General features: G+C 43.3%; 1 protein-coding gene across 1 annotated transcript in view; it reads left to right on the forward strand.

Annotated features, from left to right (window-relative positions):
- Positions 1-14,639: 14,639 nt before the first annotated feature.
- The window catches only part of LOC130875547 (estradiol 17-beta-dehydrogenase 11), a 36,925-nt gene continuing 30,528 nt past the window's right edge, over positions 14,640-21,036 (forward strand). The window contains exons 1-2 of the mRNA XM_057771538.1: positions 14,640-15,217; positions 18,123-18,230. Coding sequence (XP_057627521.1) covers positions 15,008-15,217; positions 18,123-18,230 — 318 coding nt within the window. The 5' untranslated portion in view covers positions 14,640-15,007. The remainder of the gene's footprint in view (positions 15,218-18,122; positions 18,231-21,036) is intronic.

Consider the following 21,036-nt stretch of genomic DNA (forward strand, 5'->3'; position numbering starts at 1 on the left):
ACCAATGACCTTCCTCCATCAACCACTGGGGAAATGGCTTTGATATATTTATTGTTTAGCTCAAAACACATCCACTTTTGAGTAAAACCCAGAGGAACACGGTGTTCTCGGTCAGGCCAGCCTGTGCTAAAGGATGTTTTTTTGGCCCAGGAGTTAGCTGCATGGCATCTTCCAAGGGAGAGTCAAGAGAGGAGGCCGTGGGGCTCTGGAGCAGAATAGAAATTTTATGGCACAGAAATGTTTGCTCTTTGGAAATCAACTGTAGGTCTGTTACATAGCCCTAGAAGACTATCAGTCCCCCACCAGGGGAACTCAAGTGACAGTGCCCATCATGTTACTAAGCAACATTTAATACCCGACTGAAACTACCAGTGCTCTTCCAAATTCTGTGCAACAGTAAATCTTTTCTCACCGGAGTTGCTTTTGGTCACTGTCTCATCACAGCAGCAGAAAAGGAAACCAGGTCACTCCCCTGCCCCTCACAGTGCCCATGCTCCCTTAATTCTGCCTCTCTAATCACGTTTTTCTGATTCCAAAAGCTTTTCTTCCAATAATCTTTTATCAGTTCACTTCACAGGCCGCCAACTTGACACCAAAGTAAAGTGCTTCCTCTCTGACAGCCCAGCCCTCAGGCTCTGAAGAATTCTTTCCAGAACAGAAAACTACTTGTTGTTTAAGAACCAACTCCACCAAGAAGAGGAAGGAACACCTTTAGAAGGCTGGAAGGAAGGAGAGATATCTGATCTGCATGCACACATGTGTGTATGTGTGTGTCTGTGTGCATGCATGTGTGTGTCTGTCTGTGTCTATGTGTGTGTGTATCTATATGTCTGGGATCAGGTGCAGGAACTCAGGTGGATTTGGTGATGGGATGAGGACTCTTCTTGTGATCAGTGTCCATGATGTCATCAGATGGGAAGGAGTGGGAAATGTGATACAGGGAGTTTGGACAGTAACAGCAATTCCTCTAGGAGCCTCAAGATCTCATCCCTCAGTAGCAATTGGGGGAGGGCACTGGGGAGTGTTCAGCTTACTGCAGGCAGGGCATAAGGGAGAATGGCCGGGAGCATCAAGACACTTAGGATGACCAGCCTGGGTCCACTCGGTACAGCAGGGAAAGCCAGTCAAACAGAGACTCGAGTGGGCTCATTGAAATTGGTGAGCTAGAGGAACTTGGGGTACTCAGCAAGGGCAACTCTGAGCTGAAACTGGACAGCAAGCGATACAGCAGTTGGAAAACTGAAGGTCATGGATAGAAGCATGGGCGATAAAGAAAATCAAATGAAAAAGGGGAGTACACTATTATTTTTTGCCTCATTTATACCCCCTCCTCCACATAGACTGGCCTCTAATGCATACTGTGCATGATTTCATCATTGTGCAACAGACAGAGCTCGGTGACAGAGCATCGTCTTCTTCACGTGCTCCTGCGTACAGACAGCTAACACCAGCAGGTCACCTAGTGTAACTGGTGAAGATAAGGGTCTGGTAGTTCTCTAAAGCCCTCAGGGAAATCAAGCAGATAAGTCTTCAGGGGCTTGAAAGGCTACAAAGCAAGTCCCAAGACAGCCTGGCCTCGAACTCACTGAGATTCACCTGCTTCTGCCTCCTGAGTGCTGGGATTAAAGGCATGCGTCACAACCCCACCCTAATGGGAGAGTCCCATGTCCCGGAGAAGAGGCCCTGTCTCAAAACCTAGATGGACAGCTGTCCTGAGAAAACATCTAAGGTTGATTGGCCTCTGGGCCTTTACACAAGTGTGCATGTTTGTGTACTTGCATGCATGCAAGCACCAGTGTACCGATGAGCATACACACATGGTCACATACACAGACAAATTGAATATAACTCCTTAATAACGTGCTATAAATTATAGTGAAACAGCTAAAGATGGAAGGAAAGGTGTGGCCTGTGGGGACCTTCCCTACGTTGTCACCATACCTGAAGCTAAAGCATGACAGGGTGTGAGGACACACAGGGAGGAGTTTTCATCAGATTGGCCAGACAGAGAATATGGTTCTCAAAGAGTTTTTCCAAGAGGAGATGCACTGTCTCTTTTCCATACACAGCTGAGAGCCTTGATGCCCAGGTGGATATTCTCAACAAAGGTTAAATAACATCAGCTGGCAGAATAGAGACTCCCCACTCCCAAAGAAATAATCATTCTGGGTAATTAATAACCTTACGCTGAAGGCATATTAAATGTGCATGGAGCTAATTAGCATGGATGCTAGTTCCCTAAGCATGATAAACACCAGCTAGTGATGGAAATGCTTTCCTTTGATATCATTTGAAATGAGTGAACAAAATTAATAGTTCCTTTCCCCAAAGTCTGGCGTTTAGACAAGTCCGCGTTTCTACCTACTAGGAGGAGTCTTTTTCTCATCACTGGCAAGAGGGACAAATGGCTCTTCCTTCAGCCTGTGCCTGTGGTGCCTATTGGCATATCAAGGTCTACTCTAGCCTCTGGGCATTTTCTTGATTGACTATTGATGTAGGCAGGCCCATCTCACTGTGGATGATGCCATCCTTGGGCAGGAGGTCCTGGGTGCTATAAGAAAGCAGGCTGAGCAAGTCACGAGGAGCAAGCCGGTAAGCAGCACCCTTCCACGGCCTCTGCATCAGCCCCTGCATCCCGGCTCTTGCACTGTTTGAGTTCCTGTCCTAGTGATGGACTCTGACGTGGACTGTGAGTGGAAATAAACCTTTCCTCCTCAAGCTGCTTTTATTCATGGTGTTCTATGACCGCAAAAGACTCCCTAGCTAGCACAGGTGTCATTCACGCACTCGAAGATGGTCGCAGTGTAATTGTTGATGTCAGAGGTGCGTGAGAATGTGAACTGTGGTCTGATCCCTCGCACCGCCAGAGATCTGAGTGCACTCCCGCTTAGGATCACTAAGATAAAACCTCCATCGTTGCTTTTATCTCTTCATCTATTTACTTTTTGCTTTGTTTATGGAAATTGAGTCTAGGGTCTGATGCATGTGGGTACTTTACCAGTACCCACCTTTTTTTTTAATTTTTATTTTCAGATAGTGTCACATTAAGTTGCCTAGGCTCACACTGTAGCCTTGACTGGCCTTGGGGTAACCTTAGAAGCAAGGAAAATAGAAAGGGATTGTTGTGGGAATGTGAAGGAGATGGGGGGAATGGCAGGACAGGTGACATGCAATGGGAGGTGGGGGTAGTTAACTGAGAGAAGGGGGGCAATACAGAGGGAAAGGCAGAAGGGGTAAATAACACTAGGAATGTTTGAAAGGCTCTAGAGAAATCTAGCTTAAAATGTGTGTGTGTGTGTGTGTGCGCAGTGTTCACGAATGAAATTCTCAAAAATTAAGCATTAAATAAATTCAGTGAACCAAAAAAAATTATAACCATGCCGGTGTTTCAAGACGAGTTCTCTCATCATTTCTTAGATGAAAAGCACAGGTCTGAAGGCACCGCACTGTGGACGCCTCCCTTGACAACTACCTGGGAACCACTCAAGGCTGTTGACACTGAAGCCGAACTTAGGAAAGCTGGGTCTTTCTCCTGTTAGCCTTGAGGCTGTTACCCCCAGGCCTTGTCAGATGTTTGTCTGCTGGTTGTCTCCGTAGCTCTCCTGTAGTTAGCAGGGAAAGGAGTGTTTTGTTGACGCTTTCTTCATATTCTAAGGTTATTCTATGTGCACGCCTACATAGACCTAGAAGGCCAACTTCTCTGAAGTGGCCTATTTTCTCCAGTGAGTTACAGAGTCCGTCCTCCAGCGTGTCTAACAGTCATTTCATTATTCTCATCAGAGCCGCTGTGACTGCTTGTAAAAACTTGTCCGCATCAGGCTTCTTGGCTGACAATGCTCCTTCATAGAAGGATCCAGTACACACAGATTCCAGGACCCTCACTGGAGCTCCCAGTCCCTCCTCCTGCACCTCCCAACCTGCTAAATTAATTCTATGTTCTTGTAAGTTTCTATGATGTATATGTGTGGAAGGTAGGCTGAAAGGGCCACTTCGTCTACACAGCTAAGACTCCACGTAGGTGAGAAGTTTCAGTGATTTTGCTGCTGGAAATGACCCCTCACCCTGTTCTGTCGGTGATCCCAGGATCACTGGTTGCCCAAGGAGGACTTTGGTGGATTCTTACTGAAGTTTTCCATTGTTTCTTTGTGTCTCCCCAAGAAAAGAGGCTCTACAACAGTTTCTCAAAACCCAATAACATCTTCGTGATCAAAGAGAAGACCAAAACATCTAAGAGTGTCTGAGTCCTGGAGCCCACACTGAGCCAGGGGTACAGACGAACCACTTCTCTAGAGTTGACTTCCTCATCTGCAAAGTGAAGAGAGTGTCGAAGGCAAAATAGCAGCAAATTCAAAGATTGACTTTTACGTGCAATTCTAGACTTGGGAGACATCTTGTTTTATGAATGTGTTCTGGTAAGTTAAGCAAAAATGGTTGATTTTATAGACGAAAATACTGAGTGATCCGTGGTTGTATCACAGAGGCATGGATATGCAGCATAATGATTTCCTGGCTTCATTCCCCAGGATGAAAAGAAGGTATGTAGAATGACTGAGCAAAGCGAAAACAGAACAAAAAGACTCATCATTTCCAAGTCATTCTCCTAGTAAAGGCTAAAGCAGAGAGGACTTCCTTACTATGCCCCATGGTACCCAAAGTACAGGATTGAACAAAACAAACCTGATAAATTAGACTTTACCAAAATTAAAAACTTTTAGTGCTTCCAAGGACTCTATTGACAAAGGAAAAAAAATCAACCTGTGGAATGAAAGAAAATATTCACAAAGCAAGTATCAGATGTGGGAGTCCAGAATATGTAAACAGTGCTGGAAACTTAGCAACTGAAAGACTACCCAGGTTTTTCAAATAAACAAAGGACTTGAGTCAACACTTGCCAGAGAAGAAATACAAATGGCCACTAAAAACATGTTTGGAAGAGGACCCAAAGCTGAGAGGAGTTGGGAGGGAGGCTTGGATCTGAGAGAGTTTGTGGGTAGGAGTAGGGGTGAATATGAGCAAAATATCATGTTGGGCATCCGATGTAGCACAAATTCTAATTAGTCTTAATAATAAAAAGTTGAAGTCAACTATAGTGGATGAAAGCTGAAGGATCAGAGAAGCAGAGCGGCCAGCCACTCTCACTTCCACCAATGCTTAGACCAAAGGGGCGATCCTGTCTTCAGACTGCATGCTCCTCAGACTGCATGCTCAGACAAGAGCCTTTAGCTCCTGTCTCCTCCCACATTATATTCTTCTCTCCACCCAGTCATATCGCTCCGGTCTCCTCCTCCCTAGTGCTAGGATCAAAGGCTTGTGATCCCAAGTGCTGTAATCACCTTGTGTGAGCTTGGCTTCTTTTTTAGACAGATTTGATCTCATGTAGCCCAGGGTAGCCTTGAACTCACAGAGATCTGTTTGCCTCTGTCTCTCCAATGCTGGGATTAAAAGTGTGTGTCACCACTGCCTGGCCTCTATGACTAACTAGTGGCTTAGTTCTGCACTCTGATCTTCAGGCAAGCTTTATTTGTTATAACATAAACAAAACACCACAATTTTAACTAAGCAAAGATGTGTTACACTTGTTTATGTTGCAGAATTTAACTCTGTGAGGGTGTGTTACATTTGTTTCTGCTGCCTTTATTAATGATGTAAAGATGTGTTACATTTGTTTGTGCTGCGTTTGACTATGTAAAGGTGTGTTGCATTTCTTTCTTCTTGCCTGCTTAAGACACCTGATTGGTCTAATAAAAAGATGAACAGCCAATACCTAGACAGGAGAGGAATAGGTGGGCCTGGCAGGCAGAGAAAATAAGTAGGAGAAGAAATCTATGCTCAAGAGGGAAGAAGGAAAGAATGAGGGAGAAAGAGAGGGACACACCCAGGGCCAGAAGCCAGCCAGCCACCAGCCAGCCATACGGCCAGCCAGCAGGAAAGTAAGATATGAAAAAAAAGCAAGGTAAAAAGACCCAAGGCAAAACACAGATAAAGAGAAACAGATTAAAATAAGATCTAAGCTAAGGTTGAACATCCAAAACTAATAATACGTGTCTGGGTCACGATTTGGGAGCTGATTGGTGACCTAAAGAAAAAGCTTGCTACATTCAACATCACTTTTTCTTATACAAAAATCAGAACCACGGTGGGATATCACATCATAGTCACGGATAAATATAAAAGTAAATTTTAAAACAGAAAAAAAAACAAATGTAAGTCAGGATGTGGAGAAATTGAAGCCTTCATACATTGCTGGTGAAGATATAAAATAGTCAAAAAGTTAAACAGAGAGAGATCATATTATCATATTGCCTACATCCCTATTCCTGTTGTTTGTGTGTATGTGAGGGGATGTGTCTTTTAGGAAATTGAAGACTCACAAAAACTTGTTCATAAGTGTTCTTAGCAGCATTTTCAAACAATCCCTTAAAATTATTTTAGAATTATTACCGTGTTTAGAGGACAAAAGACAACTTTGCAGAGTCAGTTCCTCCTTTTACTTGTGTGAGTTTTGGGGACAGAACTCAGACACCTGGGCTTGTGTGCACACACCTTATCTCCTGAGCCATCTTGCTGCCCCACAGAAACAATTCTTAATGATAGTCAAACATGATAACTGTACTAAATATTCCTCAATGAGCAGACAAACAAAATGTGCTATGGTTATTCCATGGAATAGATTCAGGGAAGGGGGAAGAGTGGAGAAGAGAGGGAGAGAGGGAGAGAATCTGAAAGAACCTTGAACTCTATAGCTAGTAAGTGAAAGAAACCATTCACAAAAGACAACTTGTTTTGTTGTGAACCAAAGTTCTTTACAGAAGCCACATTTGATTGAGTGCAGTTTACCAACCCTTGGCTGACAAGAACAGCAGTTATGGAGAAATGGAATATTTCAGAACAATTGTCAATGTTACACAATCAACCTCTGTGTCTGTGTCTGGCCTAAGCCTACTGACTGCAAGATAAAACTTCTGAATCATATCACTAAGCTTTAAATATTTTTAATATGCATCAGCACTAAAGTCAAGAATGCAGTAACAACAGGAAAATATAGAGGAGACTTATTTGCCCTCCCATAGCTCACCTGACCTGATGACTCCATCAATGTAATTGGTAAATATATTTAATTATGGCCTTGTTCTGTTCTATTACCAAAATTTATTTAGTTGGATCATGTTATCAGCATAACTTAATTCTATGCTCCCAGGTCAAAATAATTTTTTCTTATTTCATTATGAGTAATTTTTATATTGACAGTGTGATTGTGTTGTATGGAATATACTGTGAGAGAGAGACAAGGGGTCATGTTACACTAGGGAGGGTGACATGAGAGAATGGGGCCTGACTGAATGAACCCACAGTTTCTTTGTGAGAGGGCTAGAATTTCATCTGATTTGTCATGGTGACCATGCAACTCCAAAGGCATTCTAAAATCCACTGAGCTATATACTTTACAGCTAAATGATATGGTATGTGTACCATGTGTACTGTTACTTAATGAAGCTGCTTTTTAAAATGCTGTGTGTTAAACCCTAGCCCTGATCCTGAGAAGCAGCACCTTCTTAGGCAAGTCATTTACTCTCCCAGAACTGTTTCTTTGGGAATTGAGCTTTATTTAACTTCTCTCTGTGGTGATGTTTTGTTTGTGCTTTAGCAAGTAAAGCTTGCCTGAAGATCAGAGTGTGGAGCTAACCATACTAGATAGCTGTCCAAATTGAATAAACAGGACACAAAAGAAAGTGACTGCCAAATTTTGCCAAGACAAGGTAGGACAGCCCTTCAGAATATCTTGCTTCCTAGAAAAGTCTGTAAGATATGCTAGGCCTGTAGGCCAAAGATGGATGCCCCGACATTGCAGAGGAACCTTGGGTGACTGTCCAGGCAACCATCTGTTTCTGCCATTTCTCACATTTTTTGGAAGTCACTTGCTTTCACTTCCTGCTTTATTTAGTTAATATCATTTCATTCCCAGGTTTCTGAGGGAGTTGAAGACTAGATAGTTATAGCTATAGTTTTTCTTGTTTACTATACTCAGAAAAGAAACTCACTATTGAAATATAAAGTGTATAAGATTGAAAGATATAAAAAGATAATTGGTAAGGCAATTATGCATTGGTAAGGCAAGTTAGAATAAAAGTGAATTAGGTACAATGCTTTGGACTCCCCAATATAGGATAAATAATGGGGTATTTTCTCTGAATTTGCCTAATGTAAATGGACTAGACACGGTTGATATATTTATTGACTGTGTAGATTATATATCTTGCTGTTGTACTTATTGTATATAGTTTTTCTTATATTAGTTATAACCTTTTTTATTTTAGACAAAAGGGGAAATGTGATATCCTGTTTGTGCTTTAACAAATAAAACTTGCCTGAAGAACAGAGTACAAAGTTAGCCACACTAGTTAGCCATAGAGGCCAGGCAGTGGTGGCATGCACCTTTAATTCCAGCACCAGGGAGACAGAGGCAAACGGATCTCTTGAGTTCAAAGCTACCCTGTGCTACACAAGATTGGATCAGTCTAAAAGAGAAACAGAGTCAAGCAGTGATGGCTCACACTTTAAATCCCAGCATGAGGGAGGTGGAGATAGGAAGTAATGTGGCTGGGCAGATAGAGGAATATAAGGTGGGAGGGGACAGGAGCTCAGGATTCATCTGAGGACTTAGAGAGACAGATACCCCATTCTGTTTGAGGATTTCATAGAGGTAAGATCTAGTGGGTGACTGGTCTGCTTCTCTGCTCGTTCAGCTTTCACACCCTAATTTCTGACTCTGTATTTTTATTATTAAGACCAATTAGAATTTGTGCTATATCTCTCAGAATCATCTTTCCCCATTTGTTCAATATCTGCTCCTTGTACCCTCCTTAAAGGAGGAACTGAACAGTCAGGGCTATATCATAGACTATGTCTTCAACCTAAATGTTTATTGCACAGCCAAGTGGCTCTTCTCAAATTCTGAAATACTGGGGTTTACTCAGGCCCAGCTAGAAGAATGACTCCCAGAATTCTTTGCTTGAGATTCTTGGTCACATGAACACAGCTTGTCATGTGACAAGCCCTAGTTTGGGCATTTTGTAAATATCTCATTTATTCATCACAATAAAGTTAATATTATATCTCCTGTTCATTTATGAGAAAGCAGAAATCAAATAATAACAAAATTTCCCTTGTGTCCCAGATAGTAGATAATTGAGCTAAGACTGAACCCCAGAATTTATTCTTAACAGTGCTCTTGTTTCCAAAGTGAATGCCTTAATGGGTATACACAGAAATGTTCTTATACTCCACTCCCCATCAAGAAAATGGAGATAAAAGTAACAGCAGAACTTAAAAATCAACACCCTGAAATATTTGCTATAAGTTTCCTATAAACGTATTTGATTTTTAAAATACTGGTATAATCTTCTAAATTGATTGGCAGTAAAATGGATTCTCTAACTTAATAGATGTTGGTGTACAATTTTTAAAATGCTACATTGGAATATTGGTACACACTCATTCTCAGTTGGCTGGAGTTCCTTTAGTTACCTTTGTTGTATCTAAAACAAGTAATTTTTTAAAGAAGTCTGTATGGGTGTTTTGCATGTGTGCATGTCTGCACACAATGTGTGTGCAGTGTCTGCAGAGGCCAGAAGATGTCAGACCCCTGAAACTGTAGTTACAGATGGTTGTGAATCACCCTGTGAGTACTGGGATTGAATCCTTGTCATCAGCAAGAACTAGTGCTTTCAACAACCTATCCATCTCTCCAGCCCTGAAATAAGCAATCTTTTATTTTTTTAATTGAGCTATACATTTATCTCTATCCCTCCCTTCTTCTCCTCTCCCCTCCAACCCTCTCCAATGGTCCCCATGCTCCCAATTTACTCAGGAGATCTTGTCTTTTTCTACTTCCCATGTAGATTAGATCCGTGTATGTCTCTCTTAGTGTCCTCATTGTTGTCTAGGTCCTCAGGGATTGTGATTTATAGGCTGGTTTTCTTTGCTTTATGTTTAAAACCACTTATGAGTGAGTACATATGATAATTGTCTTTCTGGGTCTGGTAACACCTCACTCAAAATTGTTTTCTAGCTCCACCCATTTGCCTGCAAAATTCAAGATGTCATTTTTTTTTCTGTTGTGTAGTACTCCATTGTGTAAATGTACCACATTTTCCTTATCCATTCTTCGGTTAAGGGGAATTTAGGTTTGTTGGACCCTGAAGTCCAACTACCAAGAGGAGTCACCCCAAGAGACCATCTCTCATACCACAATTGATATAAAAGCATGAGGATTTTATTAATTCTACTGCCACAAGGTCTTTCAGCATTTGAGAAGCCAGAAAGACCCCGAATGGCTGGTACAGACTACTTTTAAAGCAAAAAGCCACAGAAACAAGGGGGAATTCTGGGACTTGTTCTTTAACTATTATAATTGGCTTATTCAAAGGGCTATTACCAATAATTGGCTGGAGAGTGGTTGCCAGATCAGGTGAGGTAAGAGGGAACATCTGAGGGTTACTTTGACCCTTTCCCAAGGACTGAGTAAAAACACCAGGAACTGAGTCAACACCTAAGGGCTATCTTGCCCCTATTCTAATAACTGAGTTCTATTTGGAGAATATTCACAAGGACTCAGGGAGATGGAAAAATCCCCAAAATTCTAGTACGTGCATGTGCATTTGTTAGGTCCTAGAGTTTTACAGGTTATTTCCAGGTTCTGGCTATGACAAACAGTGCTGCTATGAACATAGTTGAGCACATGTCCTTGTGGTATGGTTGAGCATCCTTTAGATATATACCCCAAAGTCGTATTGTTGGGTCTTGAAGAAGGTTCTTTTCTAATTTTCTGAGAAATCACCACACTGATATGCAAAGGGGCTGTACCAGCTCCCACCAGCAATGCAGGAGTATTCCCTTTACCCCACAACCTCTCCAGCATAAGTTGTCATCAGTGTTTTTAATCTTGGCCATTCTTACAGGTGTAAGGTGAAATCTCAGAGCTGTTTTGATTTGCATTTTTCTGATGACTAAAAATGTTGAGCATTTCCTTAAGTGTCTTTCAGCTATTTTAGATTCCTCTGTTGAGAGTTCTCTCTGAAACAAGCACTCTTAATGATTCTGAGTACACTGGAGTGTGTGAGGATCCTGAACAAAATAAGACTATTTTAAAACAGCATCTCCTCACCTGGACTAACACAATTCTCTCTCCCTCTCTTTCTTTCTCCTCTTCCCTTCCTCCCTGCCTCCACTTTCCACATCTCTCTCCCTCTTCTGAGTGGCTTTAATTTCTATGCAAACACTCTAGCTTCCTTTTCTCCAGGAGGAGAGCTTCTAGCTTCTTAGACCGTGGGCTTCTAAAGAGCGCTCTCTCTCTCTCTCTCTCTCTCTCTCTCTCTCTCTCTCTCTCTCTCTCTCTCTCTCTCTCTCTCTCTCTCTCTCTCCTTCTCTACTTTGTTCTTCTCCAGCTGCCTTACATGAAGAATATATGAGCTCTTATTGAATTCTTTGGTGGTGTATAAGAAGGATAAAGACACTAAACATATCTGTTTGTTTTCAAAATAAGGAAGAGGAAGCATCCTCCCAGGTGCCGGCACTACAATAAAGGCATTTTCTTTGATTCTCTTGTTTCTGGAGAGGTTCCTTTCATTTTCAATGGCCAAATTTTTAATTTTTGGGTTTCAGTAAAAAATTAAAATTAAACAAAAAAAATTCCACAAAGTTATACTTTTCAGTAAGTGAATTCTGAACTTGAATAAGTCAATGAAATCATGTGTGACTTTCTAGAATGATCTTTCTCGTAGAAGTGTTTGCATCTTGATGTGCAGTGAGCTATGTAATACAGAGCTGAGCACCCACCTATTAAGAGTCTGGAAATTCAGACCCTAATGGGAAACAGATGACTGGGGAAAAAAATCATATTTTGGAGAATTTGAGTCTTTTATTCAATTCCAGAGGGAATGGGAATATTTGCATCTGAGTGCCTAAAATCCACAGCTGGAAAAGTCCCAAGAAAAGCAGAGGTCAGTGATGCATCCCTGAGAACCCTCAGTGGACACTGCTGTCATTCCTAGACCCAGGGTGTGAGGAGGAGTCCCTCCCCTGCACTTGTGCTCTCCCATCTGTCCTTTGCCCTGTATCGGGAGGTCACTTTTCTCTTTGCTTTAGGCAGGGCAGTTCTCCAAAGCTGAAGCAACCACAAGAACGCCTTTTGACCCCAAACACACAGTGAGTGTGCGGAAACCACAAGGGCTGAGCGGCTTACACCTGCCTGCTTTTCATCAAAAGCTGTCAACAGTCAGTGGAACTGCCCTGGCTTAGGAGGAGCGGGAGGTCGAGACAATCTTCCCTGGTTTTTACCATTTATCCAACTCTTGAAGAGACCCTGAGATTGACATCTGGGCTCTGGGTGTGGTTCAGTTGCAGCCCTTGCTAAGCGCATGCACAAGCCCCTTGGTTTGATCCTGGGCTTCCTAGACTTAGGGCCAGAGGTGAGCTCTACATGGCTAGGAGTGAGATTGAGAAGCCAACTCTTCATGTCCTAAGATAATCGGACCTCTTACCACACAGTCAATGACTGTCCCTGTGATGAAAGACAGCAGACAGAAGAGTATTCTAGATAAGAATATTTCTAATTTTTTCTCATCCCCCCCAGGATTATTCTTTTTTCAAAATTTATAAAGCATTTAAAATGTATCAGTCATTATTCTAAACATTTTATAAACATCCTTTAATCTTCCTGACAACCCTAAGAGGTAGCTATTAATATCCCTATTTTAAGGGTAAGAAGACACAAATGCTTTATTAAATTCAAATTCATCCAACTAGAAATTGACAAAAAACAGTGTCCTTATTTTTATTTACTTATTTGGGTGTTTTGTTTTTGTTTTTTTGCTTGTTTTGAGACAGGGTCTCTCTGGATAGGCCTGGTTGCTCTAGAACTCACTCTATAGACCAGACTGGCCCTAAACTCACAAAAATTGCAAGTGCTGGACTTAAAGACATGCACCACCATGCCCAACACAACCATATCTTTTATGCATAGTTCAGGTTGGCATGGAACTTTGGATCCCCCTGCCTCTGCCTTCAGATGCTGGAATCCTATGCAAGTGCCACGATGTCCTGTGAAAACCAAAATTCCACCCTCCCCTCAGAAGATTGGCCCCAACATCAGACTGCTTCAGATCTAAACGAGGCTTGCAGGGATGACCTAGTGGGCTCATCATTTCCAAGTGATGCTGTTTTTTTCTGCTGTGCTCTGTCCCGGGCAGTCCACCCACTCAGTAGACCCTCAGTGAGGAAACCTCTTCTGATTACAAGGATGTAAACATCACTTGTCGACTTTCACTTTTCAGGATCAACAGATAAAGGAAGCAAATGTAATGGCTACAAGACAGAAAGTCAATAGATCAGTCCTGACAAAGGGAAACTAAACTCAGAAGACAGAGACCAGGCATTAGACATGGACTCCAGGGGAAGAACCCGGCATTTCCTTTCTCCCCAATGGCTGTAGCTGTTTCTCCACAACAGCTGTGGCTGAAACAAGACAGAAAAAGAAGTTTGTTCCCTACAGTTGCAAATAAAACCTAGCAGAAGTAGCAAAGGGAGAGATAATTATGTTGGGATGATAGGAGAGAGTGAGATGAAAATCAAGCAAGTCACATCCTCAGCTGCCACAGGAGGAAAGTCAGCTGCTGACGTTTATGATTCATAAGTCAAGAGCTCGCTGTTGGGAACCTTCATTAAGAGTGAGGGAGTCAGCCGCTCCACAAGACAGGCTGTTAGCCTGCTTCTGCTGCTGAGGAAACATTGACCCAAAACAACTTGGGGAAGAAAGAGTTCTAAGCCAACCAGAGCTACATAGAGACGCCCTGTCTGGAAAAGTGTGTATGGGGGAGGGGGGTGCTGGAGAGAAGGGTATGGCTCCGTGATTGTGATTAAGAGCGTTGGCTGTTCTCCCAGAGGACCAGGGTTCATTTCCCAGCGCCTACATGCAGACTCACAGCTCTCAGTGACTCCAGTTCTAGGGGACCCAGCACCCTCATCTGGCCTCCACAAAAGTGGTGTGCGTGCCTATAGGCAAACCACCTGTACACATACAAAAAGTAATAATAAATTTAAAGAAAGGATCGCCATCCTTGAATATCTACTTTTTTTTGTTTCCAAATTCTCTGAGTCCAAGTGGGAGCTGGTTGCTCGGTTACACTGCTCTTCCCTGAGGAAATGAGTTTACTCCAGGCCTTTCCGAAAGCTTGATGATGCCTTGAGAGGGTACAGCCTCCAGAAATTGTGTTCAATTCAAATTAAAATGCGATGTAGAGTCTTTCTAAATCAGGAGCAAGGCAACTGGCTGCTCCCTTTGTGCTTTGTTTTGTTTGGAGGGCTTTTTGTTTGTTTTGCTATTAATTTTTGGTTAGCGTGCAAAGAAATGGATTTTGTGACATTTTTATACGCGTTCTTATTCGCCCCTCCCCTATAGCCCTCCTCCCACCCATCCCCCACTCCTTTTCCCTTCCTTCAAGAGTCCCCTTCCTTGCTTCCTGGTCCTTTGAGAAATGGTTCCACTTTTTTTTTTTTTTTTTTTTTTTTTCAACCCTTATGCAGATTCAGTTTGTCCGCAGTAGCCTACAAACGGCTGTCTCTGCCACGCACCCTTTACTGCACCGGGTAACTACCTCTCCAAGGTCTACTGCAGTCAGGGAGAGGACTTTTCCAATTGAGGAAAGCTTACGGTACCTACGCCTCCCAGGAGGAAGTAGGTGGAATCTGTCAGGGTCGCACCGCCCTAGGGCTTGCGTCTGGACTTCGTCCCTCCCAGATATCCCAGCCAGAGAGCATTTGCTCTGACCGCAGTCCGAGCCAATGGCAAAAACCCTCCTGAAGCCCGGCCCCGCGGAAGGAAGGAACGGTTTCAGAGTTGTTTCTCTTTGATAGAAGAACACTGCAAGGCTCTGGTTTTACTCTGTGCGTGCCTAGACAATCTTCAGAAGCAGTTTAGAGCAAGCGACGAGAACGCCGGGCAACCGAAAGGATGCACTACGTGCTCGACTTTATCCTGATGCTGCCCTTGCTCATCGTCTTCTGTATAGAATCTTTCGTCAAGCTTTTTATTCCCAAGAAGAAAAAATCAGTCGTCGGCGAGATTGTCCTGATCACTGGAGCTGGTCATGGAATTGGAAGACTGACTGCCTACGAATTTGCCAAACTTAAAACCAAATTAGTTCTCTGGGATATCAATAAGGTAACAGCGCTTCCTCGCTGCCTTGCTCTGTGGACCTTCGCTCTGGGGACGGGTCCACACTTGGCAAACAACCACCCTTTAAGGCTCTCTGTAAAGAAGGTAGAGCTTTTAGTTACTATTGATATTTTCAGATTTCGGGAGAGGCATGAGGTGATAATTTTAAGACCACCGATGGATGGACATATGAGCGATAATAATCTTGGAATCGCCTGTGATCTCCCCCTGCTGACCCTCCTAAGCTTTTAGAAAAGGCAGCAGTTTTAGGTTGGATTCTGAAAGAGTCAGAACTGGGTAGCTGTTAAGTCTCTTCTGCAATTACTGAGATGAATTTAAAAATGACACCCTACAGAGATCACCATTACACTGCCATAGTTACTGATTTAAGTCACCTTGTAGGAAAAAATAACTACAAGAGAAAGAATTTCAGTGTAAGGCCTGGCCCTGCCGAAGAGGTGTGCGAGGGAACTTAAGAAGACACGGCAGGAAAGCTGTAATTTGGCTTTTGGTAGATGAGCACAGGGTTAGTGCCTGTCGGCCTAAGGTGCCATTTATTACGCTGTGTGTGTACATCCAGTTCTGAAAACAAGAAGTCAAGGTTCATGAGGTCAAATAATAACTAACTCAAGAGTGGTTGGGACAGCAGGTAGCTTATTCTCCATGGCTGTCTACTGCCTAGATGTTAAGGCCAGGTGGCAGACAGGAGATGGAATGCCTCAGTCTGGCGGATTAAACACGTACTAGGTATTTATACAAGGTAAGATGGATGAACCCGGCCAGCGTAGGTCAGCTGGCTGAGGCCCACATGGTCATATGGTCAGACACATAAAGGGCTCTTTGCGTCTTAGTTGAGAAACTTGGCTTCCTAAACCTTTAGTTTTCTGCACAAATCTATAAAATCAATTTTAGAAGGAGATGATAATTCGGCTGAGTGTCTAGCGGATGGCAAGCAAACTCGTGCGAAATTTTATGCTTGAACAAAGAGTGACTTGGGCTGATGACTTCCAGTCTCTAGCTCTGGTGAGCACGACATTTCCTCAGAAGTGTGTTTATCCAGTGAATGTCCATGGACACACACTGTCTGCTGGGCAGCAGTCTGATGTAGAACAGCCAGTACAGCAGTGAGGAGAACGCTTGGGACTGTGGGGACAAGATTGCCAAATTGCCAGTCCCATCTAGGTGGCCACGGAAGCAAGGCCTCAGTAGATGGAGACAAGAGACAAGGGTTGTAGCCTGATGATACGGTACTTTCCTAGCATGCACAAGGCCCTGCTTCTGTCCCCAGCACCAAGACACACAAGCACACAGAGACAGTTGCCTTCAGCAAATGTGAAGCCTGGAACAGTAAAGGGAAAAAAAGTCTAAGGTCTGGATCAAAGTCTGAGCTGGTGATGTAGGGAGAAGGCGCGCATCCATCATAGCTGTTCTGCTTTTAAACTATTCCTGGTCTGACTCGGGAAGTTCAGGGTGGATAAACCCACTTGATTCCAAACTTCTAGTGTGCCAAGAGGAATCTTAGTCTATTTCACCGGTTCTGTTTCAATGGTAATGGTTTGGGGGGTAACCTGGGTTAAATAAAAGGGTGGGGTCAACAACGTCTCTCTGTGAATCATGCACAGAGTTGGAGAAACTTCGGACCGCTGATGGTTGTTGAGCAATGTGAGCAAGGCTGTGCCCATGCTTCTCTGTCTGTTTTATCTGCTCTGCCATTCGCTCTGACCCGTGGACTGCATGTGATGTTTAAGTCAGCCTCTCCATGTTTTCCAACACGCTTAGGTTAATTGTAACAATACACACTTCTATGACGTATACAACTAAAACATGAAATCCTGTGGAAACAGATACACAGACAAGTTCAAGCACTATGACAGATGAACCCTGGGCAGACAGCGTGGCTGATAAAGTGCATGAGGACCCCAGTGCCCACTTAAAATTCCAAGTGCAAATGCCAGGCCTGTAAGGACTGTCACTGTGGGGAGCCTGGAGGATCTCTAGCAGATTTGAACTCCAGGCTCAGCGAGAAACCCTGTTTCCAAAAACTAAGACAGAAAATGATTAAAAGAAATGATTGATGAGCGCTCACACAAGTGTGTACATGTGAATATGTACACATATACCACACACTTGGATGCATACACATGTGTGCAATGTGTGTGAACACATACGCATGCACGCGCGCACACACAGAGGAGCTTGTCTTTGTTAAGTTGGCTGAAGTGTGAGGTGCAATTGATTCAGAAATGATGTTTTGATTTACTTTACTGTCTGAATCTCTACGATTTAATTGATCCGATGCTTTTACTGAACTTGTCAGAATGCTGTCCTGTTTTGACATTTCACTATGAAATATTTTAGTACAAATATTTAGGGGAAAACTCTAATTGGATGCATTGGAAAAACAAATTGTTCCACTAACCAAAAATAATTCTGCCAGTTTAAATTTTATTTTTGTAAAATGCTACTAAAAAATCAAAAAGAGAACTGTGACTCATTACATTTTTGGAGACCTAAGGCCTGAAGCCCTGTTGGTGGTGTCTTGGGAGATACTGTGCGGCCTTTGGTTTCGACCCTTGGAGGCAGTGGAGCGTTAGGAGGTAACTTTCCTCAGGGATCCTCTGATCTCTGGGTCACGGAGACTGGAGAAGGGGCCTGGAAGGAGGCAGTGAAGGAGGCCAGCAGTTAGGACCCCACGGGCTGTGAACACTCAGGTAAGTGTGGACGTTTCAATCACCAAGTGTGGTAACAGCCATTTGTACAAACCATCGAAGACTAGTGTGCGTGATAGGTTAGTTATTTAAAAAAAACACCTTGTATTTTAACATTCCGTCTGCCTACCTGCTCCTGAGCTTTTGTGCGGTGCGTCCCATCATTTACGCAGTTCTCTCGCTCTCTTTGGGGCTTTTTCTAGAGCGGCATTGAGGAAACGGCCTTAAAGTGCAGGAAACTGGGCGCCCAGGCCCATCCCTTTGTGGTGGACTGCAGCAAGCGGGACGAGATCTACAGTGCAGCAAAAAAGGTAAAATTCTACCTGGAGTTGGAAATATGTCAGGGGGTGGGGACGGGGACTTGGAAGTGCGGTGGAGATGGTCACATTGACTCCTTACACAAAGTAGTTGAGAAACACTGTGGTTTGAATTTCCCAAGAATGTACGTCTGGCTAGTGACAGACCTGCAACTGTACCATGTGACATAGTGTGCTCTACAGCCTTCTAGGGAACTTACTGGAAATACATACACTTGGGGAAGGAGAGATGGCTCAGGAGATAAAATAGATGGTTCAGGCATGCTTGCTGCACAAGCCTAGCACACAGCCACACATATCTAAGGCTTCCTGGCTGCCAGCCTGGCTCAGGGTTCAGGAATGAAAGCAGAAAACAATAATGTCCTCCTCTGACCTCTTGTGTGTACATAGGCACATGTACTTACATATATACACACATCACACACACTGCACACACACAGAGAGAAATATATGTGTGTATGTATATATTTGAGGGAGCTGGGGGCTACTGTGTGGCAAAGTACTTACCTAGCGAGGCCTCGGCATCAATCTCCAGAAAAGAAAAATCAAGGTGTGTGCTGGGTGTGTGTGTGTAGAGATAAACATGCATACCTAAGCATTGTTAGCCTTGCTTCCAGTGGGCTTTTTTTTTTCCTGGTGTAGAGCAGACTCCAGGAATCTAACACTGAGTACGCCCTTATATCCCCCCCTCCCCCCCCCCCCCCCCCCCCCCGCCGTGGTCTATGGGTGTGAAACTTACTCTGTGTTGGCTTTGAATCATAGCTTTATCTAGCCCTACAAGGCCTTGCTGCACTCCTCTCTGCCTCCAACTGAAATGTTCTTTTGTGTGAAATGTGTTCTCATTTGTACCAGTGAAGGCAGGTCATGAGAATAACAGGCAAATTCTTTAAAATCTACATTTCTAGACCTCTCCTTAAGCTATTTCTGATTTGGCAGACACAAAGATCCTGACTCGAACAACTGAGGGCCTCTTTGTTTAGATTTAGATACAGTTAAATTTTTCCTTCTATTTTCAAATAGTTTGTTTAGATTTTTTTATTTAGAATTGTTTTGACATTATAATTACCTCATTTCTTTTTTCTCTTTTCTCCCTCCAAACCCTCTCATATACCCAACCTTGGTCTCTTCCAAATTCATGGTCTCCTTTTTCACTAATTGTTGTGTGTATATATATGTATGTGTATACATATACATTCTTAAAAATAGCCTATTCAGTCTGAATAGTGTTTCTTGTATGTATGTTTTCAAGGCTGATCATTTGCTATTGGATAACCATTTGGTGTGCTCTTCCCTGGGGAAGACCACGTCTCTCCTTCTCAGCATCCTAAGCTGTCTATGGTGTCCTTTCTGCGGGGCTCAGGTCTTGTGGTCGTTCTCCCACCCACCTTGGCATGTGTACAGCTAGTGCCCTTGTTCAGCTCATGTTTGGGCAGTCACATTGGTGAGGTCCTATGTGTGTAGCTCTGAGGAGACACAACCCCACAGCAACTCACAGATCCTCTGGCCCTTGCAGTCCTTCTGCCCCCTCTTCTACAGGGTTCCCTGAGTCTTAGCTGTAGGATGGTTTTGTAGATGTGTCTCTTATGACAAGGCTCTCCCGTTTTGCATTTTGACCAGTTGTGGGTTTCTGTAGCAGAAGTTTCCTTGATGAGGGTTGAGAACTACACTTACCTGTGGATGTAAGGACAAATATTTTAAAGGTAGTAAAGGGATTGTGCTGGTTAAGTAAAGTGGTGGTTGTAGCTTCTCCTCTAAGATTCGTGATTTCACTACCCCTGGGTCTTCGACTGTTTCCAGTACAAGGCATGACTTCCCTCTTGTTGAGCAGGCCTTTAGTTCAATTAGAGAGGTGTTGATTACCTTCTTAGTTAGGGTCACTATTGCTGTGATAAGACGCCATGACCAAAAACAGCTTGGGGAGGAAAGGGTTTGTGTCACTCACAGCTCCATGGAACAGTTCATCGTCAAAAGCAGTCTGGACAGGAACTCACTCACAGCAGGAACCTGGAGGCAGAACTGAGTCAGAGGCCATGGAGGGCTGCTGCTTACTGCCTTGCTCATATGACTTGCTCAGTCTGTTTTCTTGGATTTTGGGTGTTGTTTTTTGTTTTTGTTTTTTTATGGGGGAGGGTTGTTTTGTTTTTGTTTGGTTTAGTTTCTCAAGATAGGGTTTCTCAGTGTAACCCTGACTGCACTGGAACTCACTTTGTAGACCAGGTTGGCCTTGAACTCACAAGAATCCACCTGCTTCTGCCTCCTGAGTGCTGGAATTAAAGGTGTGAGCCACAGCTTCTGACTTTTTTGTTTGAAGTGAATAGTTGAAAATATGATTCCTTGTGATGTTTTCAGACATCCTTACTGTTACTTTACCCTCTTTACTAGGTATTTATCTACCCTTCCTAATTTGAGCCTCCCCTTCCCGTTTCTCTATCAGATCAATTATACCCTGCTCCTCCCTTCTTGATTGATTCCCAACACCCCTACCCTGGCAACTGCCCATTGTACTTTTCTGGTTTCTGCGGTTACTACAGGATATGTTCTCAATCTGCAGATTTGGAGTTGGGAGCCAAATTCTTTCTGGGTCCGGGTTACCTCACTCAATATGATCTTTTCTAGTTCCATCCATCTGTCTGCAAATCTCATGATTTCATTTTTTTTCACAGCGGAATAGTAGTCCAGGGTGTATATTTATGACACTTCCCTTATACAGTGGCCAGTTAGATCTCTTTCCTAGCTACTGTGAATAGAACACCAATAAACATGGCTGAACACGCACCTGTGGAGGAGGATGTCAAGTCCT

Source organism: Chionomys nivalis, chromosome 6 (genome assembly GCF_950005125.1).
Source record: "Chionomys nivalis chromosome 6, mChiNiv1.1, whole genome shotgun sequence".
NCBI lineage: Eukaryota > Metazoa > Chordata > Mammalia > Rodentia > Cricetidae > Chionomys > Chionomys nivalis.